Source organism: Ictalurus furcatus, chromosome 14 (genome assembly GCF_023375685.1).
Source record: "Ictalurus furcatus strain D&B chromosome 14, Billie_1.0, whole genome shotgun sequence".
Classification (NCBI taxonomy): domain Eukaryota; kingdom Metazoa; phylum Chordata; class Actinopteri; order Siluriformes; family Ictaluridae; genus Ictalurus; species Ictalurus furcatus.
Window position 1 is genome coordinate 19299653 of NC_071268.1, and position 14816 is coordinate 19314468.

Here is a 14816-nt window from a genome sequence, read left to right on the forward strand (position 1 = left end):
TATTTATTTAGTTACAGTCATGTGAAAAAATAAGTGCACCTCATGGAAATTGTTGCCTTTTTTGACATATTTGGACAAGCAAACATTTGATCATTTTTTAAACAGTGCCTATTAATAAAGTTGATATACTTTAACAAAACCACAAGGAAAATTAGCTTTTTCAGTCATTTATTCAACAGAAATATCAATAGATCAATATGTTTATGTGGAAAAAGTAAGTACACCCTTGGCCTCAGAAGCTGGTATTGCCCCCTTTAGCAGAAATAACTTCTTGTAGGCATTTTGCATAATTGTCCACCAGGCTTGCTGGAATTTCTGACCACTCTTCCATGTAATATTCTTTTAGTTGCAAGATGTTTGAGGAATTTTCTTGCAAGTACTGTCCCCCACAACATTTCAACGGGATTCAAATCCGGGCTTTGACTGAGCCATTCCATACCCCTCCTTTTCTTCTTTTTGAACCATTCCTTGGTGGATTTGCTAGTGTGACTTTTGTTTTGTTTTTTATTATATTATTCAGCACTCATCATCTGCCCTAATGGTCACATGTTTGGTAAACAAAATGGAGTTAAAAACTAATATGCTTTATAAAAACACAAGGCATTACCTTATCATTAAAATCATAGCTAGAGCCTCACAGCACACACAAGTGTTGAGGCAGATGCTTTGCAACTGTAACTGGACATACTACAAGCCAAAGCGCTATAATCTGCAGTACATTAATATTACTTATACCACAGCTCTGTTGAATTCTCAGTTCTGATTGGCTGCCAGACATTCTGAGAGTACAATTATTTTTCAGTAAATGCACAGTTAAAGTAGTTCTGAAGTAATGGAAAATTTAACTTACTTCTACCACTCCACACAGAGCTAACAACAAACAAAATGACAGAAAACAATGGAGACTTGACATGCAATGCGTAATAAATTAGGTCCACACACAAGAGTGTTTTAAGGAAAAAACCCCAAACAATGTTTTGAGGTGTGGTAACTGTGGTATAAATGGAATAATTGACTCTGGTCCATTGAATTATTTGAAAATAAAGCACACCCGATGTGTAACGGCTTCTCTGCTTCATCGAGTGTACATTATTTTCTAATAATTAAATGGTCCGTAGTTAATTATTCCTTACATACACTGGACATTATTTATATAGTAGTGAACATTTACTTCAGCCATTTAAAGAAACATCAAATCTTATAAAGATAAAACACACAGGTAATCAGTGGAATGTAGTCATTTATAATGGCAGGATTCGGGACAGGAGGAAATGAGTGTTCTTAAGATGTTGAATTGAATTCTCAGGAATGTTTATTTCCTCATTTCATTTAGTGTAAAATGTGTGACTTTCTTGAAAACTACAACAATTCACCTAGCAGATATGTAGCAAGCAGTACTGTCAGGTGTCCAATGAATCGTCTATCACTATACTCAAATCCTGAGGGCAATCCTGTGCATTTCTTGTCCTCATAGCACTGACAAGTGAACTTGTCAGCCCAGGCAGTGAGGTCAGTGATAGAAGGTTCCCCAGTGACATTATACATCCCATTAATCTTCTGTATATTAAAGCTGTTTATGTTGAGGTGTAGGTAGTCATCTGAATCATAGGTTTTACGGACACAGCGCCCATTACCTTGACACAGCAGATCACTGCAGAGTTCAGCTGCAGTTGTAACATTGATTATGTATTTATTTAGCATGTTAGACAAGTATGTAGAAAGGGATTCACATGATGCCTAAATGAAAAGAGAAGTTGGATATTAATTGTTATTTATTATGCTGGAGGAATGCCTCCAGTCCATAAGTGTGAACCAGATTCTAGTGAAGGATCAATGAGTCATAAATCTAATGGCTTAAAACATATAAATATTTTTCACTTTCATTCTGCTGATACAGATATGGTCAAGCGGTATAATGGGTTGCCATATTACTCTGATACTCTGATTAGAACAGGGGTTCCAAATGTTTGTAACCAGGGACCCCTTTACATGTTAGATAAATTCCTGGACCCACTCACTACAGATTTATTTCATGAGCATTATTTAAATGTGTGCAATAATATTTTAGATCCAAGTTGACGTTATTTCTTGTCCTACTTGTTTTTGAGTTATTGAGGTTTGGATTAAACCCATTCAGTTCAACTTACCAGTCAAATAGTCCAATAAGAATTCATTGATAGATACATTAACTTTAGCAATCATTGGTTTTGCACCAGTCTAACTAAATATAAAAAATTAATAAATTATTATTATTATTATTATTATTATTATTATTATTATTATTAAACCCTGCTCCCCTCCCATTGATTTACATGCCCCTGGGGGACCCTGGACTTCACTTTGAGAACCACTGCATGCTTACTTAAATCACTGAAATCATGAATAACTGAGCAACTACACTGCCAATTGATTAATGTTCTATTCATTACACTGGTTATGGATGTATTTTTTTATTTTTAATTACATGTATACAGCAAAATACACCTTTAACGGTAATGTTCTGGAAACTGCAGCTGCCAGACCATTTTTATGGTGCACGTGGCAGTTTTAAGTGTTGTGTGTCATATGGATACTTCATGTACTCTAGTTTTGGATCAATATTTAAGTGGACAAATATCTGTACTAAACATATGTTTCACTGAGAAGCACTGCGTTGCAATAAAGATGACATTAAAAATAGTACCTTGTCATTGAAATCATAGCTAGATCCCCATAGCACACATCCAGCAGCCCCCAGAGCTGCACTCTCACCAATACTCTGAATCAGGTCGACCTGAGAAGAGCCAAAATGACACAATTTTCATCGGTATTTTTTGTGATGGCTGCATTGCTATGCTACTAAAAGAAATTGATAGAAGTGTCCATGTAGAAAAACTCTTGCCTCTCGCATGTATTTCTCCTTCTGTTCTTGCAAAAGGGGTCGCAAGTACAAATAAATAGGAGCAGTGTAGGGCCTCTGAGGAATATCTGCCACTCTCTTTGCCTCTAGCACCTGGTTTCGGATGAATAGGGCTGCTTTCTGGGTTCCACTTATAGAAACAGGCATGTATGCTGATGGGAAGAGGGCAGTGCTTGCCTCCCACAGCCAGAGAAGTTCAGTATTTAACTGTGTTGTGGTCTGAGAGCATCTCCCTGTATAGCTTGGTTTCTCAAAATCGTAGTTGTAGCAGTCAGGAAACAAATAAAAGCCCCAGAGAATATTTGGTCTTTGTGAGATTCCTAACTGCAATGTTTTTTCCATGAAACTTCTGGCTGCTTTCTCAAATTGCTCTTTGGCTTTCAGTGTAGCTTGGTTGCTTGTAAGGGAGGGATTCTGCTGAAGGGTGTAGTTTATGGACATTGCCTTATAGATCTCTCTTAAGTCTGTATTTCGATCAAACAAAGGAAACCACTCCTCCCAGTCAAGGACAGCCAGGCCAGGTGCAGATGATGGAATGTACTGGTTGAACTCTTTTTTGGCTTTTTGCAGACTGGCAGTTATGTTTCCCTTTTGTGGAATGCCACCATTGTACTGTGTCAAAGTTTTAACATCTGCGTAAGGAAAGAGTCCTATTCGATTTTTGTAGAAAAGAGTCAGTGTTTGGTTCGGGACTTTGGCTGGTGTGGTGATGGCCTGAAACACATCCAAATCCAATGGGACATCCAGTTGATTGCATTTGTAGATAGGAGCATTCCATATAACCACAAACGGTTTATTAAAAAGAGGGGCTGCTGTTTGTGGAAGAGCTGCTGAAAAACACAACCCAGCCAGGGTCAAAAGGAAGAGGGAAGGTAGTTGCTGCATGTGTCTCTGAGTGAGCAGTGTGGTGCAGCCTGTGATTTCTACCTAAAAGACAAAAACACATACATAAGCCATACTGTTAAGACCACTTTGTGAAGCTAGAGTATGTTGCCATAGAGACAATCTCAGGTGAAATTTAATCACTTATTGCATGATTAAAGAATTACAACACAATCAAAATGACACATTTGTGCAGAACACCATAGAAGAGTTTTTATATTCCTAAAGGAGCATTTAGAAAGGGAAATTCAACTCTTAAACTGATATTGTTTTGATTTTGTGCACTTTTAATATCTTAACAAATGGTAATTGGATATTATTGTTACATGTAATAATTTAATGTGGCTAAAATATATTTTTAAATATTGCTGGTATTTCTTTGTCTCCTTTATTTTATTCTAAGATGCAGAAATTTGCTATATTTTTTAGATTATAGTGAAACAGTCCAGTTCCATTAGTGCCAGAAATTTGTTGTTTTCGACAATGCTTTAACTATTGATGTCAACCGTTATTGTCACCATTTTGATATGGGTTTTCCCAGGTTGTTTTGTATCATTCCCCCTGTCATTTTCAATATTGTTTGATATCAGCCTTTAGTCTGCATGTGTCATTCACTTACTGTTTATGAGAAGACCTAATAACTTTGTAATTATTTAAGTTGAGTTTAGAAGCTATTTAGCATGCAGAACACCAGCAAGAGAAATAAAAGCACAGCTTTCATTTTGTGTGCAGCCCTTTTTTGACAGGTCCAGCAAAGAACAGGTTTATTACTGACATTAACAAGGTATTTGACAAAAAGACGATGTATGGAATCTCCTAATGTATAGAAAATGTGATTAAAAACAGGAAAACTTTTGTCACAGCAGAGGCATTTCACTGTACCTCATCACGGTGAGGCACAAATGTTCTTCACTCAAATATAGTGTTAAGTGCGTTTTCATGATTATAAGTGCATTTTGAATGTAAGTAACTATGCCAGTTGGATGGAATGTTAGTTATATTTTTATGAAAATAAATATTTTTTCATATTTACAAAAGAGAAATTTCCCAAACATGCCAATACATGCATCAAAAGATACTAAAAATAAAATAAAAAATCAGTCAACATACTCATTTATTTATAGTGCATTCAAGGTCAGGCAATACATGCTTTCACATACTATTTGATTAACATTACTGCCAGTACAAGATTATTAAAACAAAATTCATTATGAATCAATTCATTATAAAATGCAGATGTGATGTGATTTTATTGGGATATGTTAAACTTTATCAGAGGTAAACACTGCCAACAGTCTGTTGAAATGCTATAAATAAAAAGAAATGTGAAAACAGACAATACTGACAATATTTTCTTTATTTTAATGGCTTTTATGTCGTTATGAAGTTAATGGAATGGAACAATCAAGTTATCAATACATCATTAGTATGTTCTAGTGTGTTGTGTGGTAATGTAGAATGGACATTCAGAAAAGTTGAGAAAAATGACTCAAAATGAGGTATATGTATTAATTCCTCTGTTTCTGATAACATTTCTGTCCTTTGTTTCAAATGAAAATGCAAAAAATAAACAAAACAATAAGACGTAATAAAATAAAACATGACTGTAAAATGTAATGTTACTTATAGGGTACATGTTAGTACTGGAAAAAGTAAGGTAGTAATATTTGTGCTTGGCTTGTAGTGATTATGCAGTTATGCATTTAAAAAATAATTATAAAAGTAGAAAATATCCAGTTTTCCTCTTTTCGGGAGTTTGAACATTTTTACAAAAGATTTAGTGAATTATATTTACATTTGTCTATTTAGCATTTTAACATTCAGCTTGTCTTGCACCATGACTTGTAATATTTTCAAGTGATATGTGTTGATGAAAACAAGAACTGAATATTTTATTAGCATATGACATAAAGTGTATGTATTTTTAAGTTAAATGAAATAGTAATAGATTGTTAATGATGAGCCAATGTTCAAGCAGACCATCTGGGGTCATCAGTAATCTCTGAAATTGAGTGTATTTACAAGCAAGTGGCACCTGGAATGCAACTTTACTAACCATATATGTGCTTTATTAAAAGATATATAGATGGAGAATTTCAGTCAGAAAAAGTTCTCAGATACATAGTATTTACTTACTTTAATATTGTAGGGTTACTATAGTAAATTGTTTAAGTAAGTACTATAGTTTGTGCAAATAAGGCTAACATTTTAACAAGTACTTAAAAGGTAGATGATATCAGGTAAAAACACTGACTTAAGTGTAAATGTGAGTAAACTATAGTCATTGACTATTTTCCTGTTGCTTCAAGTGATATCAACCTATAGCGTGTCTGCATAAAATAACAAGTGTCTGCATACAAACATTGGTCAGTACATGTGCCATTGGATAGCTGTACCACAGTGCTTTAAATACAGCCAAAGGTAAACAAAACAAGCAGCACCACCAGGACAAGGGCGTTTCCCACAGACTCAGCAGAGCTCTCTGCCCCTCGATCCTCCTCTTCCTCCTCCACCTCCTTCTTTTTCTCCTCAAAGTCTGCTGTGTCCGTTGACTCTGTACTGTCACAGCGCTCACCCTCGTACCCTTCATAACAGTGGCAGTAGAACCTTTCTGCTAGTTGTTGTAGTTCATGCTGAGAATGCCAGCCAGTTACGGCAAATGTGCCATTGCGGTTTGAGAGGATGCGGTAGCTGGTGCGGCTCAGGTGCAAGAAATGCGGTGCCCGTGGGTCTTTCCGTACACAACGGCCGTTGGACTGGCACAGATATTCACTGCACACTTCAGCTGCACGGGTCACGTTGGTGATGTACTGGCCCAGTCTGTAGCTCAAAAATGTTCTTACCCTGGAGCAGTTTTGCTGCAATGACATATAAGGAACCAATTAATAAAGCCTAATTCATGAAGTGTGTATACACTGTTTTAAGATCACTGACCACATACACAGCCTAACAGAATGGAAGAGTCCATTGAGAGATTGTAGTTTTGTATTTCTATTTTTCTGACACTAGGTTAAAAAATATAACGTGTAAATATTCTTTAATGGTAGTCAAATGACATGCATATAACTACGTGATTAACAATTTTTATTAACGTAGTTAGATTTTCAATCCTACACCATGTAGCAGGAGGGAAGTTGGAACTGACACCAGAGCATGCTAATACAGTAGGGCTACAGACTGAAATATAGCTCATGTGCTGTTTGGAGTATGAACATAACCTACAGAATAAAGCATGAATACTGCTTTTTGTGGTGTTTCTATCTAGAAACCACTGAAATAGGATTAATAAATATGCTAAATATTTTGGTGTAAAATATCCTGATATATGTCTACAAGGTAAAGACGACTTACAGCATATGCTGACTTTTATGATAATTTCATCTAAATATTCCAATATTAAGAAGATTAGACCACATTTTTTTTGTGTAAGATAAAGAAGAGTTAAATAATGATAATAATAATAATAATAATAATAATAATAATAATAATGAACAGTAATTGTTGTAGAAGTTAATCTTTTTACAGCTTCAGTTTCTTGACTGACTGCATCACATGTGCTCCCAGAATTCGCTAATATTTATCTGAATCCATTTTTCTATTTATCTGTGCAATGTTTCCTGTGCCACTGGCTACCACACAACCCTATAGCATAATAGACAGACCCCCATGCTTATATAGATGTTGTTTTGCATACTATAGATATTGATTTTTGTGGCTTTTGTCAGCTTAACCTTCCTGCAGGTCCTTAGTGTAGGATTGTTTTGCCTTTCAGTCTAGCATACAGGCATTTCTATTTGAGAGTTTCTGGGTCTTTCAGATCTTACCATGTCTTCCACAGTTCCCTGTAGCTGCTGTTTCTTAATGCTATTTCAAACAGTGGAAACTGTGAGCTGGACGTGCTTAGATTTTTTTTTCATATAAACTTCCCTTGCTTTGTAGGCTGCAATGACCTTCATTTTCAGATCCTCAGTCAGCTGCTTAGAGGAGCCCATGGTTGTTGAAGTGTTAAGACAAGGTTTAAAGAGTCAGACAATTTATTACTCTCTGGAATTGTTATTCCTAATGACTATTAGTGGCCTGCCTAATGAGTATTAATGATTGAATTAGGACCTAACAAATTAACTAAGTTCTGAGACTTTAAAGGGTGGCCACATTTTTATACATGCCATAATTACTATTCTCCCTCTATTTCCTAAGTTAATCACATATAACGTAAATGTGCAGTGATATTTGCAGAAAATGTTGTAGTTGTTTTTTTTTGTTTGTTTGTTTGTTTGTTTGGTTGGTTGGTTGGTTTTTTTGCAGCACTAGTGTTTACTTCTTTTCACTCTAAAAATCAATAAAATATGCAATTTTCTGAGGGTGTCCAAATTTTTGGATACAACTGTAAGTGAAACAGATATCTATTGATGCCTTATGCCAGCAGCTATGAATGAAAAGTTTTAAAAACCCAATTAAGGTCACTTACTCTAGAAGATGTGAGGTTAAGGTCACCCCAGATCACAAAGCCTGCGGCACCTAAAGCAGCACTTTCCCCTATTGTGTGTATTAAATCCTTCTGTGGAATACAATAAAATGCCGTTACAATGGGTTTGCTGCATGATCAAGCAGAAATGCATCACCATGCTCCTACAGCAACAGAGCCATCATTTTTTCCCTTTGTCACCCACATATATATAAATTATAATTGCTTGTTTTCCTGTGTTTATGATGCAAATAATTTTGTAGTAATTGCATATCTTGTTCATCCTTAGATGAACTAAGGAATGCTAAATGTCTCACCACAAGAGGGTGCACTTGGTTTCAAATCTCATGTAAGCATGTTATCCAAGTAAGTCTGGAAAGCAATATGGATGCAGTCTCCAGTGTTGTATTATGGCTTTTATCATAAACCTAGTCAGAGTACATAGCTGGAGTTAGGAAACAGGATGACACAGTCAACAATGGTACAACAGGAATGCTCTGTGCACACTACACCAGAGGCAAACCAAGAACCAATACACTGCAGCTTAGGCGTGCTTCAGAAACAAACAGGACATAGCAACATTCAGGGGAAATGAAGAACAGGTGAAAACAATTAATAGAGGATCTGAGAATTAGCTAAAACGGGACACAATTGGCCAGACACAGAAAGTGATGCCTCAAGGTTCACTAACAAGTGTGTAGTATATGGAATCAATATGCAAATGTGACAAAACAGCTGCCAAGCATAAATAACTATTTTATTACTATCAACTTATTAACTTCTTAACTATTTATATTTCCCTGTAGGGTGTGTTAGAGCAGAAAACATACTAAAATATGCAGGACAAGGAATACTCCAGGATCAAGGTTGGGATCTATAAGCTATATGCTTACTTACCTGTGATAGGAATGTCATGGCTTCATCTCTGTACCCGAGTCTTGTGTACACAAAAGTGGGCAGCTCGTAGGGCAGTGAGGTCATGGATGCGAGCCTTACAGACTCCAACACCCTGTTCTGGCAGAAGTGCAGGTTGCGAATGCTGTCCATGTGGCCCTTACGGATAGCCATTGCAGGGAAGAGTGCAGTACTGCTGTTCCACAACCAGAGTAATTCGTCATTGCGGACACTTTCCATCATGGGGCAGTAGCCACTGTAATTGTGTATGTGCACATTGTAGTTATGGCAGTCTGGATATAGGTAGAAGCCCCATAGGCCTTTTGGTCGAGCCCGTGTGCCAAGCTCCAGCGTGCCCTGCATAAATGCCATGGCACTCTTTTCGAAGCGTAGACGTGCCAGTTCCTCTATCTGATCTTCTGTCACATTGATATAGGCTCGAGAGACAAGTTCACGTGAGCGTTGTCGATAAATTTCCTTCTTCTGCCAGTTGCGGCTCCATTGTGGCCTCCAGTACTCCCAGTCGATGACAGCTAGGCCTTGGAAATCTTCTGAGGGAATGAAGTGTGTAATGTCTTTGCTAGCTTTGCTGAGGTGAGCTTCCAGACTGCAGTTCTGAGGAAGGCCTCCATTCACTGCCTCACCTTGCTCAGTATAGAATGGATAGTACCCCAGACGGTTTGGGTAGAAGATGGTGACATCCTGGCCTGTATGGACAGCTCTTGGACTGCCACTAATGTGAAAAAGGTCCAGACTGATGTTCATGTTGTATTTGATGGAGCACAAGTCGAGTGGTGCATTCCATGCAGCCAAGAATGGCTTGCGGCCCACCAGGGGCAGCTTGGCAGGTTTCTGGCTGAATGCAGCATGCACCAAGAGTAATAACCAGGAGAGGACAAGGGCACAAACAATAGGCAGGGCTTGATGCGAGGCCCCGCAGGGCCCACCAGGCATCCTGCTTTCTGACTCACCAAAGAGAACTGTCAATCATCCTGTGAGCAAGGACAGGGACAGGATTAGAGGTGAAGTTGATGGAAATGGCCCAACATTTTCACTTATTTTAGCACAAGGTGGAACTTTTCCTGACCCAAAATTAAAACCAAACGTGTCTTTTTGTCCAATTATAATTTCTGCTCACTTAGCCAACCAGTAGTAGAACAAAACAGTTGGTCTTCACAGCTGTTGAGCTCACTCACAGCAACTGTTGATGTTGAGCTTACTGATATATACAGTGCTTTGTGAAAGTATTCACCCCTCTTGGCATTTTTACTATTTTGTTGCCTTACAACCTGGAATTAAAATGGATTTTTTGGGGGTTTGTATCATTTGATTTACACAACATGCCTACCACTTTGAAGATGCAAAATATTTTTTTATTGTGAAACAAACAAGAAGTAAGACAAAAAAAACAGAAAACTTGAGCGTGCATAACTATTCACCCTGAAAATTCAATACTTTGTAGAGCCACCTTTTGCAGCAATTGCAGCTGCAAGTCTCTGGGTATATGTCTCTATAAGCTTGGTACGTCTAGCCACTGGGATTTTTGCCTATTCTTCAAGGCAAATCTGATCCAGCTCCTTCAAATTGTATGGGTTCCACTGGTGTACAGCAATCTTTAAGTCATACCACAGATTCTCAACTGGATTGAGGTCTGGGCTTTAACTAGGCAATTCCAAGACATACCACTCAAGTGTTACTTTAGCAGTATGCTTAGGGTCATTGTCCTGCTGGAAGGTGAACCTCCATCCAAGTCTCAAATCTCTGGAAGACTGAAACAGGTTTCCCTCAAGAATTTCCCTGTTTTTAATGCTATCCATCATTCCTTAAATTCTGACCAGTTTTCCAGTCCCTGCCAATGAAAAACATGGGTGATAAGAAGTGTTGGGTTTGTGCCAGGCATAGCTTTTTCCTTGATGACCAAAAAGCAAATTTTTACTCTCATTTGACCAGAGTACCTTCTTCCTTGTTTGGGGAGTCTCCCACATGCCTTTTGGCGAACAGCACACGTGTTTGCTTATTTCTTTCTTTAAGCAATGGCTTTTTTTTCTGGCTACTCTTCCATAAAGCCCAGCTCTGTGGAGTGTACGGCTTAAAGTGGTCCTATTGACAGATACTCCAATCTCTGCTGTGGAGCTTTGCAACTCCTTCAGTGTTATCTTTGGTGCTTTCGTTGCCTCTCTGATTAATGCCCTCCTTACCTGAGTTTTGGTGGGCGGCCCTCTCTTGGCAGGTTTGTTGTGGTGCCATATTCTTCCCATTTTTTAATAATGCATTTAATGGTGCGCCGTGGGATGTTCAAAGTTTGGGATATTTTTTATAACCCAACCCTGATCTATACTTCTCCACAACTTTGTCCCTGACCTGTTTGGAGAGCTCCTTGGTCTTCATGGTGTCATTAGCTTGGTGGTGCCCCTTGCTCAGTGGTATTGTAGACTCTGGGGCTTTTCAGAACAGGTGTATATATACTGATTGCACACAGGTGTACTTTACTGAACTAATTATGTGACTTCTGAAGGTAACTGGTTGCACCAGATCTTATTTAGGAGCTTTATAGCAAAGAGGGTGCACACACCACTTTTCCATTTAGTTTGTTTTCGGGTTTTTTTTTTAAAAAAATTTAAACAAGTTACTTAACCATTTTGGACTATTTTGTGTATGTCCATTACATGAAATCCAATTAAAAATCCATTTAACTTACAGGTTGTAATGCAACAAAATAGGAAAAATGCCAAGGGGTGTGAATACTTTTGCAAGGCACTGTACGTAAGGAAATATGGATGGGTCAATTATTAATTCTGAACACAATTCAAAGAAAAATTAAAATTGCTCTAAAATGAAAAAAAAAATGCAAGCAAAATATTGAAACTCAAAACACAGTCCCGGAATCTAGGGGTAATTTAATCACAACAATACCCTTAGACCAGTTTAAGTTTATAGTCATGAGCAGAAAGCAAGAGAGGTTGCAAAAGAACAATGGAGTGGTTTTTATGGGTCTTTTACTGGTTTGACTGCTATTTAGATGGCACCTTGAGGATTTCAGTCTGCAACCAAAGCATGCTCAGCTGACCATCAGAGTAATAAGCACATCCAACCACAGGTACACACCAGCATGGTAGCCACATACCCATAATCATAGCTACCCTTGCCAGAAGCCTGCCTGAAAACTCAAGCTTCTAGTCAAATTTCTCCCAACACATGGTGAGGTTCATAAGGAATTACCACGTGTTTGAGGTGTCTCATTATTTTTTGAAAAACTTTGTGGTTCTATCCTGAACTGTTGGTGTAATGAATCCGTTAATAAAATTCTGAAAAATGTTAGTCTATACTAAGTTGCTAAAATGTTGCCATTTTGGATAATATCTCAGTTGAGGTGTTGTTTTGCACAAACAAGGTCAATATGTAGATAGAAACTGAGTCTGAAAATCTTTTAAATAGAAAGAACACCACAACATTTACAACATCTAGCTATGTATGGAACCATTCTGTAGTAACCACAGGGATAATAACATGCCGTCTGACATTATTAATGACTGTCATCTGCTAAATCAATAGTTGAAAAGTTGGGTTCAGAATGACATATTACAGAGGATCACAGCCTGCTGATCACTTGGGTGGTTACATTAGTGAGCTGGAAAATGTTTAGTTAAAGGCACTGGATTTTTCTGCTCATGGCATCAGTCCCATGCCATGAGTAGGGGAAATTATACCACATCCTGCACAACAAGCCTTCAAGATATAAATCAAGAACAAGCCTTCAAGATTTAAATGTCTATACTTGAGTGATGTTGGTAAACTTAAGTAATTTTTCTATAAGCAATAGCACTACAAAAAAATACACACAGGTAATAATTATTCATTACATCATATGTCTAAAGCTCTCTACAACAACATTAATGACAGAAGAATGACGAGACGTTCGACTGATCTGCATTTTTTTAAAGGTTTTTTAAAAAGTTTTTTAAAGACTGTACTTTGGTATTCACAAACTCTAGGACACAAAAGCAAACTATACAGAATTGCAACACTGTTGGTGTTGGAAAGATGTATTTATCTCTGAGCGTCCTGAAAACCTCAACTGTCTCTGGTAGTAATTATGATAAGTGTTTGTTGGTAAATGTTTTTTATGAAAACTTTCAGTGAGTGTCTTCAGAGAAACACAGACGGCACAGAGTCGACCTGATGAAAATACTACAGATCATCTTCATCCAACTTGGAAATATAGGACTAAACACAAACAAATCTAACAAGCAATGGTTCCCACAAGTGAAAGCAGTTGGTCGTCAATAACCCAAGCATAAGTCTCACTTTAAGAAAAGTGGTTTAGTATGAACAACATGAGCAGAGTTTAAGCATCATTCAGTAGCATTTAATACATCTGTTTATTGTGAATAGATACTTAGATAAAATTTCAGTTAGTGTAAATTCTCATAAACAAGAAGTAAGTGCATTGTTTCCACTGGTTTAATTCAAATATTGCCCTTAGATTATTCATTTATGCACCTGATTGATTTTTGGAGGGTAAAGCAACCTTAGAGATGAAATGCTCTAAATCACCGTATAGCCTAAAATTTCTTCAGTTAATCTGAGGTCATGACATGAATTGCTTGCTCTTAGTGTTTAAGAAGGGAACTTGTGACCTCTTTACAAGCCCAGACAGCAATCTAGAGCTTGGTTTTTACTGTATACTTTGTTGATAACTACTTTTGAACAGTACAGCTGCAATCCAGTGAGGAAATTTAGATTTAAATGCAGTCTTTATTTCTTACACAGTTCACGGTTTCTGGATTATTCCCTAGATGACATCCTTTGCTTAAAATATACCTTTTTACACCTTGTTATTTATCAGTCACCTGAAGGACTCTTAAATACTAAGCATAGTTATTTACAAAGATTTAATTTTGGGAAACTTTTAGCAAACAAGTTTTATGATAATGATTAAATGTTTATATGTTCTTTATGTTGCATTGAGTGTGTGTCTGTGTGTGTGTGTGTAAGAGTACTCACTCGATGTTTCTGCCAGTTTGTATCAGCACCAATGCCCTGGGCGCACGTTACATGGCCCTTTCTGTGTCCCCAGCATGTGAACATACTTTCTGTAGCACAATTCATACACCACTGTTTTATATACAGAGGAAGAGAATGGGAGAGTAAAAAAGGGAGAGTTTCCTGAGAGGGAGGAGAAAACAACCACTGAGTCTCAGAGGAAGGGAACCACAACACTGTGATTAACATAGAGGGAGAGAGAGAGAGAGAGAGAGAGAGAGAAAGGAATCCATATTCCATTGACTGGGGAGGTAAGAATGTGTGTGTATGGAGAGGTGATGTGTGTGTATGTGCGTGTGGGTGTGCGTGTGTGTGTGTGTGTATGTGTGTGTATGTGTGTGTGTGCGTGTGTGTGTGTGTGTGTGTGTGTGTGTGTGTGTGTGCATTAGTTCCATATTTAACTCATCTCTTCACCTCTACTCCAGGCACATGAAGTTCTCATGGACAACACTTTGTGTCAAAACTCTATAGCTCCTCATATCATCTTCCTCTGATCTGTCATTGTCTTGTTCTGCCCTCTTAGTCACTGTCTGTTGTCATAGTAGACCAGACATTAGTCAGAAATGTATTTTGGTAGATATAATTAAGGTTGAGATAAACAATACTTCCAAAGGTGGCACTATGCAGTGCTGT

The 14816-nt window shown here is 37.6% G+C and overlaps 2 protein-coding genes across 2 annotated transcripts; both read right to left on the minus strand.

Annotated features, from left to right (window-relative positions):
* Positions 1–1016: 1016 nt before the first annotated feature.
* On the minus strand, positions 1017–14206 carry LOC128618562 (hyaluronidase PH-20-like). Its single transcript, XM_053642229.1, has 4 exons — positions 14145–14206; positions 2882–3826; positions 2684–2773; positions 1017–1737 (listed from the first exon to the last, which is right to left on the minus strand). Exons 2-4 carry the CDS (start codon positions 3782–3784, stop codon positions 1360–1362), a joined length of 1371 nt encoding a protein of 456 aa, XP_053498204.1. The 5' UTR covers positions 3785–3826; positions 14145–14206; the 3' UTR covers positions 1017–1359.
* Positions 5841–10559, minus strand: LOC128618561 (hyaluronidase-4-like). The gene is made up of 3 exons (XM_053642227.1): positions 9144–10559; positions 8250–8339; positions 5841–6639 (listed from the first exon to the last, which is right to left on the minus strand). Exons 1-3 carry the CDS (start codon positions 10092–10094, stop codon positions 6187–6189), a joined length of 1494 nt encoding a protein of 497 aa, XP_053498202.1. The 5' UTR covers positions 10095–10559; the 3' UTR covers positions 5841–6186.
* Positions 14207–14816: the final 610 nt, after the last annotated feature.